General features: G+C 34.9%; 1 protein-coding gene across 1 annotated transcript in view; it reads left to right on the top strand.

Moving 5' to 3' along the window:
* The window catches only part of LOC124237240 (zinc transporter 9), a 94,730-nt gene that overhangs the window by 25,119 nt on the left and 49,713 nt on the right, over window positions 1-19,898 (top strand). Inside the window, exons 3-6 of the mRNA XM_046656702.1 lie at window positions 3,035-3,097; window positions 5,798-5,897; window positions 7,720-7,812; window positions 8,185-8,267. Coding sequence (XP_046512658.1) covers window positions 3,035-3,097; window positions 5,798-5,897; window positions 7,720-7,812; window positions 8,185-8,267 — 339 coding nt within the window. The remainder of the gene's footprint in view (window positions 1-3,034; window positions 3,098-5,797; window positions 5,898-7,719; window positions 7,813-8,184; window positions 8,268-19,898) is intronic.

The following is a 19,898-nucleotide window of genomic DNA, read 5'->3' as shown; positions in this document are numbered from 1 at the left end:
CAATAGAAATGTAGTCTTAGACATTCCAAACTAGGTGGCAGGCCCCATGGCCAAGTAGTTAAGTTTCTGTGCTCCATTTAGGCGGCCCAGGGTTTTTCTGTTTCAGATCCTGGGCAAGGACGTGGCACCGCTCACCAGGCCACGCTGAGGCAGTGCCCCACAGAGCACAACCAGAAGGACCCACAACTAGAATATACAACTATGTACTGGGGGGCTTTGGGGAGAAAAAGAAGAAAAAAAACAGAAAAGAAATTCCAGACCAGCATGGGGGATGGGACGGGAGAAGGATATAGAAAACTATCAATCTAGCAGATGGCAGGAAAGGTAAAGTAAAAATGAAAGAAAAGAAGAAAGGTAAAGCGAAAACTGACCATAACATGGCAGAAGTCCAAATGTGCCACTAATCAAGTAGTCAGTCAGGTTTCATGGTGTGGCATATCATTTAAATACACTCATATTCTAAATATGTGGAAACAGTTAATTTCTATTTCATTACATGTTTTCAGAGACGTGTTCTGGATCCTCTACTATCTCATCTGCTCAAGGACTTTGTTCTTGTGATTATCCTCTTAATCTACTATACTAAAAGTTTCTCCCTCTTCATCATTCTGATCTCTACTTATGATACAATCAATCTTTCTTTGATTCCATTCTCCTTTCTAGCTCCTGCTGAAAGTCCAAATATTGCTTTCACTTCCTTGTCTCCCGTTCTCACCTCAACCTATAGCCTCCATCCCCACTCTTCCCTTTGAAACTGCCATTGTCAAACGGTTACCAGGGATCTCCATTTTCCACTGCTATCCTTTCCCCCTCCATGAAAAACTCACAAATATCTACTCATAAATCAAATTTTTTTTAAACATAAAGGCAATATAGGAAAGTGGTTAAGAGCATAGACTAATCAAAATGACTTGGGTTACAATTCTGACTGTGCCTCCATGTTTAAAATACTAACTGTCTGACTTTGAGGGGAAGTTACAAAATTTCTCTGTGCCTCAGTTTCTTCATCTGTAAGTTGAAGGTAATAATGGTACTTGCCTCAAAGCAGTTTTATGAGCATTAAATGAAATAGTGCACATAGTACAGTACATGGCACATGGTAAGTGCTTAGTAAATGTTAGCTGTTATTAATAAACTCTGAAATGTTATTTTATTATTTAATGAGAATATAAATAAAATGGATAATGTTTTAAGGGTAAGATTTTTATTACAAAATAGTTGATACATATAAGAGAATACATACCATATATATGTAAGTTAGAAAACATAGTAAAATCAACACCTGGGAATTTAGCACCCAACCTGAGAACGTTACATTCTTGATCACATTCTCCTTCTACATCCCCTTTCATTCTGTGTATCTCTCTGACTAGCCTGAATTTTGTGTTTCAGTCTCTCAATGTAAAAAAAAAGGAATAGATTTAGACATTTGTATATATCCCTGATTGTTTAGTTTGGCTTGTTTTTGTATTTTATTGTTATAACTTATTGTATGTATTCTTTTGTGATTTACTTTTTTCATTAAATTTTGTTGCTAAGATTTATCCTAATGGTATATGTGTCTAGTCCATTAATTTTCATGGAGATAATTATAGCACATCATTTTTAGGTCTGTTTTGTGAATTAAATGCGTTGATACATGTAAAGTGCTTAGACCAGTGCTTGGCCCATAGTAAGGGCTCAAAGAAAGATAGCCATTATCATGTTTATTATTGTTCACTGCTGTATTAAATGTTGTTGTATGAATATAACATTGTTTATGTATCTGTTCTCATGCTTATGGATATTTGGTTTGTTTCCAATTTGAAACAACAGAACACAGTGCTGCTCTGAACATTCATGTAGCTCTCTCATTGTACCCTTGTGCAAGTTTCTATAAGCCAAGTATATTGACCTGGAAGTAGAATTGCTAGGTCATAGGTTATGCCTATGTTCAACTCTATTGGTTAATCCCAACTTGTTTACCAAGGTAATTGTGCCTGTTTATATTTCCACTAGCATTGTGAAAGTCCCCATTGCTCCATACCTTTGCCAACATTAGATATTGTCATACTTTTTCATTCTTCCTAATCTGATGGTTGTAAAATGGCATCTTGTGGTTTCATTTGGATTCTGTTAATAATAAGGTAATCATCTATTCATATTTTAGTTGGCTATTTGTATTTCCTTTCCTGTACAAGTTTGTTCTTCGGCCCTTCTTTTAATGGGTTGTCTTTTTCGTATTGATCTGGAGGAATTCTTAAATATTCTTGATACTTCTCTTTTGTTGATTATTTGTTGAAAATATTTTCTCCCAGTTTGAGGCTTCTCTTTGCTTTCTTTTATAGGATCTTTTGATATACAGATGTTCTGAATTTTAATTGAGCAGAATATATCTGGTTTTCCTTGTTTAAGAAATCTGTCTCTCCCATAAAAATGTTCTGTATTGTTGTCTGTTAGACATGTAAATGCCTTAACATTTAAGTCATTAATCTACCTGAAATTTTTTGTTTATGGTGTGAGGTAGATTCCAATTTCCTTTTATTTAATTTCTTTTTGAGGCAGAGGGAGTTGTGGAGTTGTTCCATTAACCATTTAGTAGTCATCCTTTCTTCATTGAATAGTATCTCTGGAATAGTTTTGATAGAAGAATCAACAGCGTGTGTCCTTGTTTTGTTTCTTATTTTAAAGGAATGCATCTAAATTTTCACCATTGAATACAGTGTTTGTTATAGGTTTGTTTTACCCTTAAGGAAATTCGTTTTTGTCCTTATTTTCTAAAAAGGTTGAAACTTGCATGGGTGTTGAGTTTTATTAAATGCTTTTCCTTTAGCTCCCAATATGATTCTATAGTTTTTCTCCTTCAATTTGTTAGAGGAGAATTAATAGCTTTTCTAATGTTTAACCACTCTTACATTCCTAGGGTAAATCCAGCTTGGTCTATTTTGTATCGTATTTTTTATACATTGCCAGTTTGTTAGCTAATATTAATTAAGTTTATGGGGTTGTATGAAAGCAACTATTTAATGTAACTTTTTTAAAATAAATTTTACAGCTGAAAATATAGGTGCAGAACTCAAAGCTCCACTTATTAAGCAAGAACCTCTCCAAGTAAGAGGTAAATATATTTTATTCTATTTTTTATTATATTGGTGTTTTGAATTAAATATATAAAATTAGTTTATATAGAGCTCTTTATAGTTATGTTATTCTAAGGGTATAGTTCATCTTTAATTTTCTTTAAATATATTGACCATAAGATTTATTCTTACGATTTATTCTTAAGGAGGATAAATACTATGCTGAAGTTTACTTTGCATTTTGGTCATAATTGTTTTTTCAAAAGCCCAAAGAAAGGAGTAATGACAAATAAAAATCATCAATTGCTTGATCATTTTAAGAAAAGTAATATGACTAAAGAACAAGAAATCAACATCTTTGAGCTACAGCTTGTTCAGATCCAGATAGATTTTGGCCATTCTTGTTTGACTTTCTTTTCTGGGAGTAACTGAGTGATGAAGGAATTCTTGTTTGCAGCTCTGCTGTTTATAATGAACTATGGCTCCCATCTCCAAAGCAGCATGTTTCATGGAAGCAGTAACTCGATGATTAGAAGCACTGTGGCTTTGGTGTCAGATAAAACTGTGTTCAATTTGTGGCTCCAGCAGATACTACCTTTATGACCTTGGGCTATTTACTTGACTTCTCTGAACCATAATTTTCTTTCTTATAAGATGGTGCTAAAAATGGGACTTTTCTAGGACAACTTTGAAGATGATACATGGTGTACATGTCAGTGTACAGTCACAATGAAGCATAATTAGTGCGGTGATAGCAGTCATCATCATCAATAATCTGGACCAGGGCTGGCCAACAGGGATTTCTAACTACTTTGAAGAAATTTTTAAAAAGTACTTTATTAAAAAAACTGATCTTTTAAAAGAGAGATGTAATTTTCCTCTGTGCTCCTGAGGAGTTCATCTGGATTTTGAGTTTTAGTATTATTGGAGTAAGGCAGTTTAGAGATTTGAAACTCATGCAAAAAGAAACCTTAACTTCCTTGTATACTTTTTTCCAAATAAGCTTTTGATTTTTACATTGAACTTTATTTTTGAAATGTTCTAATTAAGTATTATTTGTGCATTTGATTTTAATAATGTTATTTTAAGAGTCGTTTTACCTACTGTAGTGATGGATAGTTTTAGTGTTTTTTTTTTAATTGAGGTATAACTGACATACAACTTTATATTAGTTCAGGTGTACAACATAATGATTTGATATTTGTATATATTTCAGAATGATCACCACGAGTCTAATTAACATCTGTCACCATACATAGTTACAGAAATTTTTTTCTTATGAGAGCTTTTTAGATCACTTTCTTAGTAACTGAAATATGCAATACAGTATCATTAACGATAGTCACCATAACGTTACATCTCCATGACTTATTTATTTTATAACTGCAAGTTTGTACCTTTTGACTTCCTTCAGACATTTTGTCCACCCTCCCACCCCTGCCTCTGGCAACCACCAATCTGTTCTCTGTATCTATGAGCTTGTTTTGGTTTTTGAAGGATTTTTAGTCTTAATTTGCTCATTTTCAACTTGAACTTGCTTAATTTTCAACTTGAAAGTAGAACAGAAAATTCATAAATTAATATATATGAGAATAGAATATGAAAGTGACTAGGTGACAGGTTGAAACGGAACACATGAGTTTCTATTGTTTTGCTCTTGCTCTTCAGATATTTACTTATGTTGTTTATCTATATCATGTAACCAAAAGTCTCAATTTATAAACATAGACCCATGTTGAGTGTAGTTTTTAATTCATAGACTATAATTAATGCCAACTTGATATTTTGTTATTGATGTCTTTGGCCTTTTTATGAACAGTTTGATACTTGATAATAGGCAAATAATTTAGTAGAAGGTGATATTTTACCTATAATCATCTGTAATAAACTTCCTATAATTTTTAACTGTTAAAAATATTCCTTTTGTTTACCTTACCTTTGTTACATTATGTGAAATAGTCCAATGGCTTTCAAACTTTTTTGATTGAACCCACATAAAAAATATTACTTAATGACTTAGTATATATATAAATTATTATATGTAACTGGAACAGAAGTTTTCACAGAAATTACCTACAGTTACGTGTCGCATAATGACAGGGATTTGTTATGAGAAATGCACATTGTTGGGCAGTTTTGTCATTGTGCGAACATCATAGAGTGTACTTACACAAACCTAGATTGTGTATACAAGCCTACATATCTAGGCTATATGATGCTAATCTCACGGGACAATCATTGTATATGCGGTCCCTCATTCACTGAAACATTGTTATGTGGCACATGACTGTATTCTTAATTATTTGTGCGGTATTCTTTAATTGCTTTCTATTTTCATTTTTTTATAAAATGTTGGTTTCCCCACAGTCTGAAAAACACTGAACTAGCCTGTAACTTTTAATTGAAACCTCAGTTCCTTTTCATTTAGACCCTAAGCAATTTGGATTGTATTAGTACAATTTAAACTGACCAGTAATAACTATACAAGGTGTACATTAGACAAAGGAATGGCATTTTGACATCAGATACAGATGAACTATGTTGATAAAACCTAGATGACTAGAAATGTAATTCCATCCTGTTCTGCACTTGAAGAATTTTTTTTCTGTTGCCATTCAGTGGGTCAGGAAAAAGATCAATATTCTATGGAACTCATTAGCGACTCTCAGCATATGTTCATTTTTAAATGTGACTTTCAATGTACATATTATTATGTTTCCCTATATTTTTGATTTTAGTCAAAGCAGTCCTTAAGAAGAGGGAGTATGGACCAAAGTATACTCAAAATAATTTCATTACTGGAGTCAGAGCAATAAATGAGTTCTGCCTTAAATCCAGGTACAGTGATTTAAAAAAATGTGGTAGGTTCCTCTATTTAACCTAAATAACCATTTATTTCTTAGAATGTGTTACCTGCTACCATCCATGTGGAAACTTTCCCATGGCTCATTCCTAAACTGAAGAAATATTTTTATTCAGTTAAGAAAATGTTAAAAATGTTAACTTAATAAACTGAATTCTACCCCAGCACGAGCAATTTCAGTCTTTCTGGGCTTCTTAAATTAAAAAAGGCAAGTACTTCAAAATCTCTATCACAGAAGACCTTATGTGTTTTATTGTTATGTTAATATATGGCATACTTATTAATAAAATTATTTTCATATTTGTTGTATTTGACTTTTTAAAGTTTTGTTGCTTTTTCGGCCAGCAGAATTGAGCACATAATTAGCTGGTTGTATTTATGTTCACGTTCCAACTGCGGTTTCTGTTGAGTATAAATTATTTTTACTTCTGTTTTTTGTTACTAATTTTCTTGTAATAGTAGAGATTTATTGAGATTATGTTTGTCACAAATTAAAAATTTTCCCCCTCCTTTGCATGTTTACCTACAAAAGCCCTAATTATATGGAAGATTTGTTGGCTTTTTAGAGAGATCACATGATCTAGCATTCCTTTCCTTCTCCCTCGTAGTCACATCCTCTATGGTATAATATCAAGAAATAAGGATTCCTGTAATCTGTTTTATAACTTTCGTAACTATTAAAACAACAATCAGTTGTAATGATGTAAAAATATGTTCTGTTTCACAAAAAAGTATTTCATTTAGTTTTTCACAAAAATTTTGTGAATTAAGTGGGTTAGGTATTGCTGTCTCCACATTATAGGCCAGGAAACATAATAAAGAAGTTAGTGATGACACAGCTCATTTAGTGAGTCAGTGACAGAGAAGAAACTAGCATACATATCTTTTGATACTGTGTCCAAAGTTTTTTTTTTTTTAGATTTTATTTTTTTTCCTTTTTCTCCCCAAAGCCTCCCGGTACATAGTTGTATATTCTTCGTTGTAGGTCCTTCTAGTTGTGGCATGTGGGATGCCGCCTCAGCGTGGTTTGATAAGCAGTGCCATGTCCGCACCCAGGATTCGCACTGACAAAACACTGGGCCGCCTGCAGTGGAGCGTGCAAACTTAACCACTCGGCCACTGGGCCAGCCCCATGTCCAAACTTTTTAACTAATGTGATAGTTGGTTGTTGATTTTTTTTTAACTCTGGATTTTTATTTATAGGTCTTTTTATTGCCATTACAAAATTTCCTTAGGGAGATGAATGATCAGATATAGAAAGACTGTTTAGCAATGACTTGATAACTATATATAAACCTTTCAGAATTTAGAGGAAGAAAAATTATTAGCATGGAATTGACGTATACTCTATGACTTGATACCTTTCAATGGTATTACCATTTACTATTAATCTGGATGTAAACAAATATGACTTAAACTTTTAAATTTAAATTCCTAAATAGAGGAATGATACTCTGATCCATGTTCTTTCTACTTTTCTCTTTTTTTTTCCTACGTTACACATTGCAGTGGTATGTCCATAGCAGGTAAAATACAAGCACTGATGAACAAATTGAATCTCTACATATCATGTTATGGTATCTATACTGAGCATCAAGAATACAGTTTTCTTCACTGTCTCTAGACTAATTTTTGTGTACAAAATACAATCTTTAAACTGATCTTTAAAGACTATACCCATCTATAATCTTTTAAGATGAGGATCAATGTAGTTCCTTTCATCTGCCCTTAATAATTCTTTTAAGTACATAAACTATATAAACTTTGTCTGAATAAATTCAATGTTTCTTTCTTCAGTGATCTAGAACAACTTCGAAAAATCAGACGACGAAGTCCCCATGAAGATACCGAGTCCTTTACTGTATACTTGAGATCAGATGTGGAGGCAAAGTAAGAACATAGTTCTTTTAGAATAAAAGTAAAAGTCAAATTTGGGATTAATAAAAACACATTTTAGACAGATTCAGAATTCTTTAAATGACATTTTAAAAGCAGAACATTTTTATATTTGCAAATTTATCTGAGAGTTACTAGTGTATACTAATTAAGTAAAAATATGTCATAATTTATAAGAAAATTTGCTGTTGAATTTACTGATTGTTTAGATTTAATTTAGAAAAGTTCCTTAAGTGCTTTATATTTTTCTTAAAAGACCTTATGCTTTCTTGTAAAATTCTCATATAGTTCATCTACATTTAAATATGGTTACAATAAAGTCATTAAAATTGCTCATTGTTTTGGTTGCCATGTGTGTATGCACAGGTCTTTGGAAGTTTGGGGAAGCCCTGAAGCTCTTGCCAGAGAGAAAAAGCTGCGGAAGGAAGCAGAAATAGAATACAGGGAAAGTAAGTATATTCAACTTAAAGCTGAGTCAATTGAAAAGTAGCTTGTAGGTAAGACCCGTGTCTGTAATAACTGTGCACTCCCTAGTGGTTGCACACCTCTTGGCTCTCGCTCTGTTGGTTCTAGCAAATATCAGTTTCCATTTTGGGATTCAATTATTTTATAAAAACAGTATCTATTTTTTGGTTTTCTCCTCTGTAGCTTTTTAAAATGATGAGAGGAAGCAAAGCTAGTTTGTGGTTTCTATAAGACATATGAATATTAAAACATATGGTCTGATTTGAAGATTATACTTGTTCTAAAAATGATAGACTCTAGACAGTGCTTTTTATAGAAAAGTCTCTTAATTCAGCTACCACATTTCTACTTTAATTCATTCAGCATATATTTATCAAGCGTACCAGAAGCTGTGCTTGGTGCTTGAGATTCAGATGCATATAAAACATAGGGAATTTAACAATCCAGTGATTTAGTGACAAAACTACTTTTATAGAATTAGGATTTAGGTTGATGTGAAGTATGTTTTAGATAATTCTTTTATTTATATATGTATATATTTATTAATGACAAAAGTGATGCACATTTGTGATTTAAAAAGGAATACAGAAATATAAAGAATAAAAAGTTTCATTTCCTTTGATACCCTCTCATTTTCTTTCTTAGAGATAACTGTTGTTGACAGTTTACTGTATATCCTTCCAGAATATTTTCAATGCATTTTCAAATTTATATCACACATTTTTCACTTAAACATAAATTGGATGACACTATACATATTGTTTTGCATCTTGCTCTTTACATTTGCCAGTGTAATAATAAACATCTTTTTAATGTCTATATATAGAAATCTACCTCTACCTCATTCTTTTTTTTAACAGCTGCATAGTATTCTATTGTATGGATGTAGCAAACTTTATGTTCTCCAATTTTTTACCATTTTAAGGCATAATCAATGAATGTCCTCATACTTTTTCTTTTTCTTTAACATGTAATGCTATTGTTATTCTCATTTATGGAGGATAAAATGTTAATAATAGAATTTCAGGGTGAAAAGACTTGGGCATTTAAAAATTTGATAGATCCTGAAGAATTATTCTCCAAAGGGAATATGGTACCAATTTATATTTACACTCAAGATGTATGAGGGTGGCTGTTTCTTCATATTCTTGACAGTGCTGGATATTAACAATGTTTTAGCTTTTTTGTGTATTTAATGGGCAACAGATGGTACCTCTAATCTAATTTTGAGTTTCTCTGATTACTGCTGAGGTTGGTTATTTTTTGATTTGTTTATTGGTTTTTGTTCTTTCATAATAATTTTTATATCCTTTACTCTTCTGTTAGATTGTTTGTCTTTTAAAATTGATTTTCACGAGTTTTTGGTGGATTTTAATACTTAGTTTTGTATGTTCTAAATATTTTCTAACATTCCTTCTTCAAATTTTGTTTCACCCCCTCCCTCCTTTTAGTAGGGAAATTTCAAACATTTAGAAATACAGAGGAAAGTATAATAACCTCTTAAGTACCTATCTCCCAGCTTTGCAGTTGTCAACATGGCCAACTTTGTTTCATCTGTATCCCCATCACTAACACTCACTCTGATGAATTACTTTGAAACCAGTCCTAAGTATTATATCATTCATCTGTAAATATTTCATATATATCTCTAATAGATCAGAAGTTTGTTTTTGTTAGTTCATGTGATAGTGATGCTTGAACTGTTTTGGAAAAGTTCGCTATCCACTGCCTTCAGTAGCCTGTCAGTCTTAATATCCTCTCATTTGCCCCTTGAGTAAAGGTCTAGGATGTTCTTGTATAGCTTTAATTCTGGTAAAGAAAGTGAGTGACCTTCTGCTGAGGATTCCTTTTCTTGACAAAATTGAAAACATTATGTTCTTCTCTAGCTAATCTAGTCGGGAGGAATAAGGAACATATTTGAGATTCTTGTAGGCCTGAAATATATAATATTAAGTTATCTACATATTGAATAAGTGTAGATTTCTTTGCAAAATCCAAGTCCTTTAATTCATTGGTTTTTCATTTTGAAAAGTATGAGGGAGAGTCAGTGAATCCTAGTATCTAAGGGGTTTTGGCCCCTCAGAAGAAGCAAACACTTGTTGACTGTCTTTATGTCTGCTGATCTGCTGAAGACAGCTGCACTTAAATCCACAAGAGTGAATATTTACTTTCATTGAAAGAAATACATATTGTGGTCAGGGAGCCCTGGAATTTTGGTATCACTATTCAGTTAATGGCTTCCATTGGGTTTCTTTATAGGTTATACAGGTGTTAATATAGGATAACAATCAAATAGTGTCCCAATAGGGCATATTCCATTGGAGAATTAGATACTTGCACTTGGTTGTATTCTGTTACTTTAGGGAACTGATATGGTAATGTGTCAGGATAAAGTAGAGATAGAGGTGCTAGTATCTACAAAAAATGTACACATATTTTGGGGCCAGCCCCATGGCCGAGTGGTTAAGTTTGCGCTCTCTGCTTCGGCGCCCAGGGATTTGCCAGTTCAAATCTTGGGCGCAGACATAGCACCGCTCATCAAGCCACGCTGAGGCAGCATCCCACATGCCATAGTTAGAAGGACCCACAACTAAAAATACACAACTATGTACTGGGGGGCTTTAGGGAGAAAAAGAAAAAAATTTTTTAAATCTTAAAAAAAAAAAAGTACACATTTTTCTTTGACAGTCAGGCTTACTTTATTTTTATCTGTAAATTGACTAACATATATGACTGAGCATCTTTAGGCTTCCCAGAAGTGTGTCATTGCTATGATTCCCTTTTTCAGTTTGACAGGGCCTTCTTTTTCCTAGGGTCCATATTCCTTATAATAATGACATTGATTTTTATCAGTATTAAAAAGGGGGTAGACTTGGTTAGTGTTGGAGGAGTTAATAAATTTTGGCTTGTATGGCTGTTGAAAACCCTTAGTTTCTTCTCGTCTAATTTTAATGGCATAAGTTTCTTCCTTTCCTTTGATCTTCTCTTGTGGTTGCTGACAGTGCTCTGCAGTTTGTTTGAATTCTTCCAAAATGAACTAACTGCTAGTGCATTCTAATACTTATCATTGTAACTATTTTTGTTTTAAGGCTCTTTGCCAAAGAGGGCTTAAAGGGTCTTTTGGCATTGTGCCTCAGGGTCAATGTTCAAATATTGTTCATTTTTAGCAAGTCTAATTCAAAAATTACCTATCGATTCTATGTTTTTTTGTTTATAGTTTTAGAGCATAGTCTTATCAATTTTAATAGGAGGAGGCTTTCTGGATAGCTTATAACAACCTATACCCTTGGCTTTTTTTAAACTTTTCTTGGTGCTGTGGAATGTATCTTCAATAGCCAGGATTGGCAAACCATCGCCGGCGAAGCAAATCTGACCTGCTGCCTGATTTTGTATAGTCTGTGAGCCCAGAATGATTTTTATATTTTTAGTGATTAACAAAAAATCAAAAGAAGAATATTTCATGACAAATGAAAATTACATGGAATTTACATTTCTGAGCCCGTAAATAGAATTTTATGGGAACGCCACAATGCTCATTTATTTACATATTGTCTGTGGCTGCCTTTGCACTACCAACAGCAGAGTTGAGTAGTCCCAACAGTGACCGTATATGACACTCCTTTTGCTTTGCACAACTGATCAGTGCACTACAAATTGCAGTAACACATTTATAGTTCATTAGTATTTTGAGTTCTGTGGGTATCACTGTACATGACATTTTGTTTTTTAATAACACTGCATACTTGTCAAAATAAGAGAAAAGTGGTTGTCTTGTATCATGCTTTCAAGGCATTGTTGAGTGTGGATTATTTGTTACTGAATTAGACAGTGGAGCACTGTGATTATTATGCAGTGGTGTAAGAGTCAAAAAAAGAATACAATTAACACTGAGATTATCAGACAAATCACTTTTCACAGTATTCCTTACTGACTTGAAAGTAATGGTCAGAAAAACTAGAAAATTTAAAATGGAATATCATCACAGCAGGATTTTTCACAAATAGAAAAAATGAAAAGTTGCAGTTTCTGAGTTGCTCATTTGTTAGCCAAGCAAGGAAAGCTTTTTAAATTAAATTAAATAGAGCAGCTAGAGAAATGTGTCCAGGTCTAGCAGTCTTTAGGCAATAATAGTTGCTCAAAGAGTTGAGGACTTTGGGAGCAACATTGATACTCAATTAAAAAACACTGCAGATGATTTTGAGAGGTTTTCTTTGGCTCTTGATAAGTTGACAGACGCTACTGAAACTACTCCATCATTGTTTATTTGAGGAGTCAATGCTGAATTTGAAGCAACTGAACAGTTAGCCTTTATGAATAGTCTGTGTGAAACAATTACAGGCAAAGAGTATTTTCAAAGAATATGTGAAAATACTAATTCAGTAAATCTGAATGAAGTGGAATCCACTAAGATGTGTTAAGCTGCTGGTGGTAAAAATATGTGTGGTGCAGAAAAAAGCTTAGTTGGGCAAACTTACAAAGCTTGTAAAAATGTAAGATGTTTAAAGCCTATTCATCAGTTGATAGTTGGTGTAAAATACTTGTCGTCAGCAGGTACTTTGGGAAAATACTTAACCTCTCATTTGTAATTGAACCAGTAGCATCAACAGTGAATTTCATTCACTCTTGTGGACTTAACCATTATCACTGTTCTCTGAATTTTTTGTCAGAAATAAAAGCTGATTATCCTCATTTGCCCTACTATATGGCAGTTCAATGGCTTAGCAGTTTTACTGCAGTGTTTTGAGCTCAGGGATAAGATTGAAATTTTTCTGATTAAGAAGACATACTCCTCAACCACTATTATCAAACACTGAATGGTTTTGAAAATTAGCTTTTCCTGCACACCAGATAATGTTTCCTAGTGCTTTCAGTGTAAGATTACAAGGCAAAACTGCTTAAATACAAAACTTACTCTACAGTAATTTTGACAGTAGCTAGCATTGTTTGAATTACAAGTAACGTCAATCTACTTTTATATACTTCCCATGCTGTTAAAAATTAAAACAGAAGAAATTTGCAGCAAATATGTTTTCTAGGCCCAACCTTCAGTTCCAGGAGTGTTTTTCAGACCTTGATGTAAGTACGGAGGAAATTCCCATATTCCAAAATCCATTGAGCTGTGCATTTGAGGAGCTTCCACCTAACCTTCACTTGGAAGTGATAAAAACAGTCTGTTGATGTGCTGAAAGGCAAATATGAGAGAGTTTAATAGAATTCTATAAATGCTTTCTAAGCAGTGAGTATGGTGATTTAAAAGCATATGCTCTGGGAGTGATGGCAGCGAGAGCTCACCCAGGACTCTCTCCCCTCCAAAGTACAACCAAAAAGAGCAACAGCTTTCCAACCAAAAAAACAATCCTAATAACAGAAATCTTCGGAGACCCACAGCAGCCAAACAACGGAAGGCAGAGAGGCTGCGGCCGGCCTTGGAGGAGCTGGAGGTGGGTAGGAGAGAACTTCGCTCCCTCCCCTAGAGACTGGGATCGCTGCCGGGGGGGGGGGGGGCGGAAAGGAGCTGGGGAGGAGCTGCACATCGGGGGATCGTCCAGGACTCCCACCGCCTGTGGAAACCCTCTGACAGGGGAAAGCTTTCACGTGGGGGAGCCCCAGCAAGCCAGGGCCCTGGGAGACCAGAAAGTAAGAGCTGATCCAATACCCCTTGGTGTGAGTGAAAGTGCCCCTCCTTGCGCAACCCACGCTGGGCGCCGCCATCTTGGCTGAAGGCGCAGGGCTCAGAAAACAAGCCTCTTGACCCGCATCTAGTGGCGACAGGCTGTAATTTCAGCCGAATAACAGCATCATGTGCAAAAACCGCTCCTCTGCCATCCAGCAATTTATAAAAGCTCCGGTCCAAAAGGAAAACAATAAAAATACAGAAGTAGGTCCTGAGGGCTTGGAAATGGGTAAACTAAGTGAAGAGGAGTTCAGAATAGCTATCCTCAAAATATTCAGTGAGGTGTAAAGGGAAATATAGAGAAACAAGTCAACGAGTTCTGGAGTTACTTCACAAAAGAGATTGAAATTATAAAGAAGAATCAATTAGAAATACTAAAGATGAAAAATACAATGGATCAGATAAAACAGAATACGGATTCCCTGAATGCCTGTGTGCACACCATAGAGGAGCAAATTAGCATAATCGAAGATAGACAGGCTGAATGGCTCCAGACAGAGGAACAGAGAGAACTAAGAATTAAAAAAACTGAAGAAAATCTCAGAGAAATAGCTGACTCAATGAGAAAATGCAACTTAAGAATCATTGGAATTCCTGAGGGCATGGAAAAGGAAAATGAAGCAGAAAGTGTGTTCAACGAAATAATAGAAGAGAACTTCTCAAATCTAGGGATTGAGAGAGAAATGTATGTGGAGGAAGTTTTCAGATCTCCTAGATTTGTCAATGTAAAAAGACCTACTGCAAGGCACATAGTAGTAAAAATGGCAAAAATGAAGGACAAAGAAAGAATAATCAGGGCAGCAAGGCAGAAGAAAATAACCTACAAAGGAACCCCCATCAGACTTTCAGCGGATCTCTCTACAGAAACCTTACAAGCTAGGAGAGATTGGAGTCACATATTCAAAACTTTAAAGGATAAAAATCTTCAGCCAAGAATACTCTATCCAGCAAAAATATCCTTCAGATATGAGGGAGAAATTAAATCTTTTCCAGACAATCAAAAGCTCAGGACTTCGTAGTCACACGACTCCACTACAAGATATCCTCAAGAAGGTTCTCATACCTGAAAAAAGAAAAAAAGGGAATAAAGGGTCACAAAACACAGAGTAGGGAGACAGATAGAATCTGAACAGGATAGCAAATTTTCAATTATAGCATTAGGATAAAGGGAAGGAAATCACAAAAGCAAAGACAATCTTATCACTCTAACCACAAACTCACAACACAAGTTGGAATAAGAGATGAAAATAATTTAGGAGGGGAAGAGGAAAGGGACTGAAACAATCTAGGTTAAGGAAGTAAGAGACCACCAGAAAATGGACTGTGTTATACATGAGATTCTGAATACAAACTTCAGGGTAGCCACTAAACTAAAAAACAGAACAGAGACACAAAACATAAATAAGGAAAAATCTAAGAAACACAGCATAAGAAATTGCAGAAGTCACTGGGTAGCTAAAACACACAGGACGAGAAACAAAGGAAACACAGGAAAACCGGAAAATGAGCAACAGAATGACAGCATTAAGCTCTCATGCATCAATCCTCACCCTCAATGTAAACGGATTGAACTCTCCAATAAAAAGACACAGAGTGGCAAAATGGATTAAAGAACAAGATCCAACAACTTGTTGCCTCCAGGAAACACACCTCACCTCCAAGGACAAACACAGGCTAAGAGTGAAAGGATGGGAGACAATACTCCAAGCTAATAGCAAACAAAAGAAAGCAGGTGTCGCAATACTTATATCAGACAAAACAGACTTCAAGATAAGGCAGGTAAAGAGAGACACAGAGGGACAATATATAATGATCAAAGGAACACTTCATCAAGAAGAAATAACACTTATAAATATCTATGCACCCAACACAGGAGCACCAAAGTTCATAAAGCAACGATTAACAAACCTGAAAGAAGATATCAAAAATAACACAATAATAGTAGGGGACCTCAACACCCCACTCATATCAATGGACAGATCATCCAGACAGAAAATCAACAAAGAAACAGTGGAGCTAAACGAAAAGCTAGAACAGTTGGACTTAATAGACATATATAGAACACTTCATCCAAAAACAGCAGAATACATGTTCTTCTCAAGCGCGCATGGAACATTCTCAAGGATAGACCATATGTTGGGAAACAAGGCAAGCCTCTACAAATTTAAAAAAATTGAAATAATAACAAGCATCTTCTCCAATCATAATGCTGTAAAGCTAGAAAATAATTACAAGAAAAAAGCTGAGAAAGGCACGAGGATGTGGAGACTAAACAATACGCTATTGAACAAGCAATGGATCATTGAAGAAATTAAGGAAGAAATCAAAAAATACCTGGAGGCAAATGAAAATGATAACATGCCATACCAACTCATATGGGATGCAGCAAAAGCTGTATTAAGAGGAAAATTCATCGCAATTCAGGCACATCTTGACAAACAAGAAAAATCCCAAATCAGCAATCTTAAAGTACACCTAGTTGAATTAGAGAAAGAAGAACAAATAAAGCCCAAAGACAGCAGAAGGAGAGAAATAATAAAAATCAGAGCAGAAATAAATGCTATTGAAACAAAAAAGGCAGTAGAAAGGATCAATGAAACAAAGAGCTGGTTCTTTGAGAAGATAAATAAAATTGACAAACCCCTAGCCAGACTTACAAAGAAAAAAAAGAGAGAAAGCTCAAATAAACAAAATCAGAAATGAAAGAGGAGAAATAACAACAGACTCCGCAGAAATACAACGGATTATAAGAGAATACTATGAAAAACTATGTGACAGCAAAATGGATAACCGAGAGGAAATGGATAAATTTTTGGACTCCTACAATCTCCCAAAGCTCACTCAAGAAGAAGCAGACAATTTGAACAGACCAATCACAAGGAAAGAGATTGAAACAGCCATCAAAAGCATCCTAAAGAATAAAACCCCAGGACCAGATGGCTTTCCTGGGGAATTCTACCAAACTTTCAGAGAGGATTTAATACACATCCTTTTCAAGCTATTACAAAAAATTAGGGAGGATGGAACACTTCCTAACACATTCTATGAGGCCAACATCATGCTGATACCAAAACCTGACAAGGACAGCACGAAAAAGAACTACAGGCCAATATCAGTGATGAACATAGATGCAAAAATTCTCAACAAAATTTTGGCAACCCGAATACAGCAATTCATCAAAAGGATCATACATCATGATCAAGTGGGATTCATACCAGGGACACAGGGATGGTTTAACATCCGCAAATCAATCAACGTGATACACCACATCAACAAACTCAGGAATAAAAACCACATGATCCTCTCAACAGATGCAGAGAAAGCATTTGACAAGATCCAACAGCCATTTATGATAAAAAAAAAAAAAAACTCTGAACAGAATGGGGATAGAAGGGAACTACCTCAACATAATAAAGGCCATATATGACAAACCCACAGCCAACATCATTCTCAATGGGCAAAAACTGAGTGCCATCCCCCTGAGAACAGGAATGAGACAAGGATGCCCTCTATCACCACTCTTATTTAACATAGTTCTGAAGGTCCTGGCCGGAGCAATCAGGCAAGAAAAAGGAATAAAAGGAATCCAAATAGCGGGGGAAGAAGTGAAACTCTTGCTGTTTGCAGATGACATGGTCTTCTGTATAGAAAACCCCAAAGAATCCATTGGAAAACTTTTAGAAGTAATCAACAACTACAGCAAAGTTGTAGGGTACAAAATCAATTTACATAAATCAGTAGCATTTCTATACTCTAATAACAAACTAACAGAAAAAGAACTCAAGAACACAATACCATTCACAATCACAACAAAAAGAATAAAATACCTTGGCGTGAATTTAACTAAGGAAGTGAAAGACCTATACAATGAAAATTACAAGGCTTTTCTGAAAGAAATGGATGACAACATAAAGAGATGGAAAGACAATCCATGCACATGGATTGGAAGAATAAACATAGTTAGAATGTCCATTCTACCTAAAGCAATCCACAGATTCAACGCCATCCCAATCAGAATCCCAATGACGTTCTTTACAGAAATAGAACAAAGAATCCTAAAATTCATATGGGGCAACAAAAGACCCCAAATTGCTAAAGCAATCCTGAGAAAAAAGAACACAGCTGGAGGCATCACTATCCCTGACTTCAAAACATACTACAGAGCTACAGTAATCAAAACAGCATGGTACTGGTACAAAAACAGGTGCACAGATCAATGGAACAGAATTGAAAGCCCAGAAATAAAACCACACATCTATGGACAACTAATCTTCGACAAAGGAGCTGAGGGCACACAATGGAGAAAAGAAAGTCTTTTCAACAAATGGTGCTGGGAAAACTGTAAAGCCATGTGCAAAAGAATGAAAATTGACCATTCTTTTTCACCATTCACCAAAATAAACTCAAAATGGATCAAAGACCTAAAGCTGAGACCTGAAACCATAAGGCTTCCAGAAGAAAATGTAGGCAGTACACTCTTTGACCTCAGTATTAAAAGGATCTTTTCGGACACCATGTCTTCTCAGACAAGGGAAACAATAGAAAGAATAAACAAATGGGACTTCATCAGACTAAAGAGCTTCTTCAAGGCAAGGGAAAACAGGATTGAAACAAAAAAACAACCCACTAACTGGGAAAAAATATTTGCAAGTAATACATCAGACAAAGGCTTAATATCCATAATATATAAAGAACTCACACAACTCAACAACAAAAAATTAAACAACCCAATCAAAAAATGGGCAGGAGACATGAACAGACATTTCTCCAAAGAAAATATACTGATGGCCAATAGACACATGAAAAGATGTTCATCATCGCTGATCATCAGGGAAATGCAAATCAAAACTACACTAAGATATCACCTTACACCCATTAGAGTGACAAAAATAACTAAAACAAATAGTAACAAATGTTGGAGAGGTTGTGGAGAAAAAGGAACCCTCATACACTGCTGGTGGGAATGCAAACTGGTGCAGCCACTATGGAAAACAGTATGGAGCTTCCTCAAAAAATTAAAAATAGAACTACCATATGATCCAGCTTTTTCACTACTGGGTATCTATCCAAAGAGCTTGAAGTCAGCAATTCTAAAAGTCCTATGCACCCCAATGTTTATTGCAGCATTATTTACAATCGCCAAGATGTGGAAGCAACCTAAGTGCTCATCAGGAGATGATTGGATAAAGAAGATGTGGTATGTTTATACAATGGAATACTTCTCAGCCATAAAAAAGAACAAAATTGTCCCATTTGCAACAACATGGATGGACCTTGAGGGAATTATGTTAAGTGAAATAAGCCAGATAGAAAAGGACAATCTCTGTATGACTCCACTCATATGAGGAATTTAAATCTGTGGACAAAGAGAACAGATTAGTGGCTGCCAGGGGAAAGGGGGGGAGTAGGGGGTGGGCACAAAGCGTGAAGGGGTGCACCTACAACACGACTGACAGAGAATAATATACAACTGAAATTTCACAAGATTGTAACCTATCATTAACTCAAAAAAAATTTTTTTAAAAAAGCATATGCTCTGTATTGATACCAGTATTTGGCAGTACTTATCTGTAAGAAAAGAAATTTTCAATTAGGAAATATGTAAAATCTCATTACAGATCAACATTAACAGATGAACATCTGCAATTGTAGGGGAGGCAAAATATTGCCTTTACCTTCTTAGGGTCTTTGGCTGGGCCTGAGAATTGAATTGACATAAAATAGATTAACGTGAGAAAAACATACGGATTTATTTGATATAAGCTTTACGTGATATGGTAGCTCTTATAAGGAAATGAAGACTCACAGAAGTGGCAAACCTAGATGTTTTTATACTAGGTTGAACAAAGGGACAGCTGTGGAAGAGTAACTAAAATATATGGGAAGGAAGATAAGTTATTTTGACAAGGTCTCTCTGTACAGAATTTTCTCCACCTCAACT

The sequence above is a fragment of the Equus quagga genome, chromosome 3 (genome assembly GCF_021613505.1).
Source record: "Equus quagga isolate Etosha38 chromosome 3, UCLA_HA_Equagga_1.0, whole genome shotgun sequence".
Lineage (NCBI taxonomy): Eukaryota > Metazoa > Chordata > Mammalia > Perissodactyla > Equidae > Equus > Equus quagga.
Note: the sequence above shows the minus strand (reverse complement) of the source record. Positions and strands in the feature narration are given on the sequence as shown.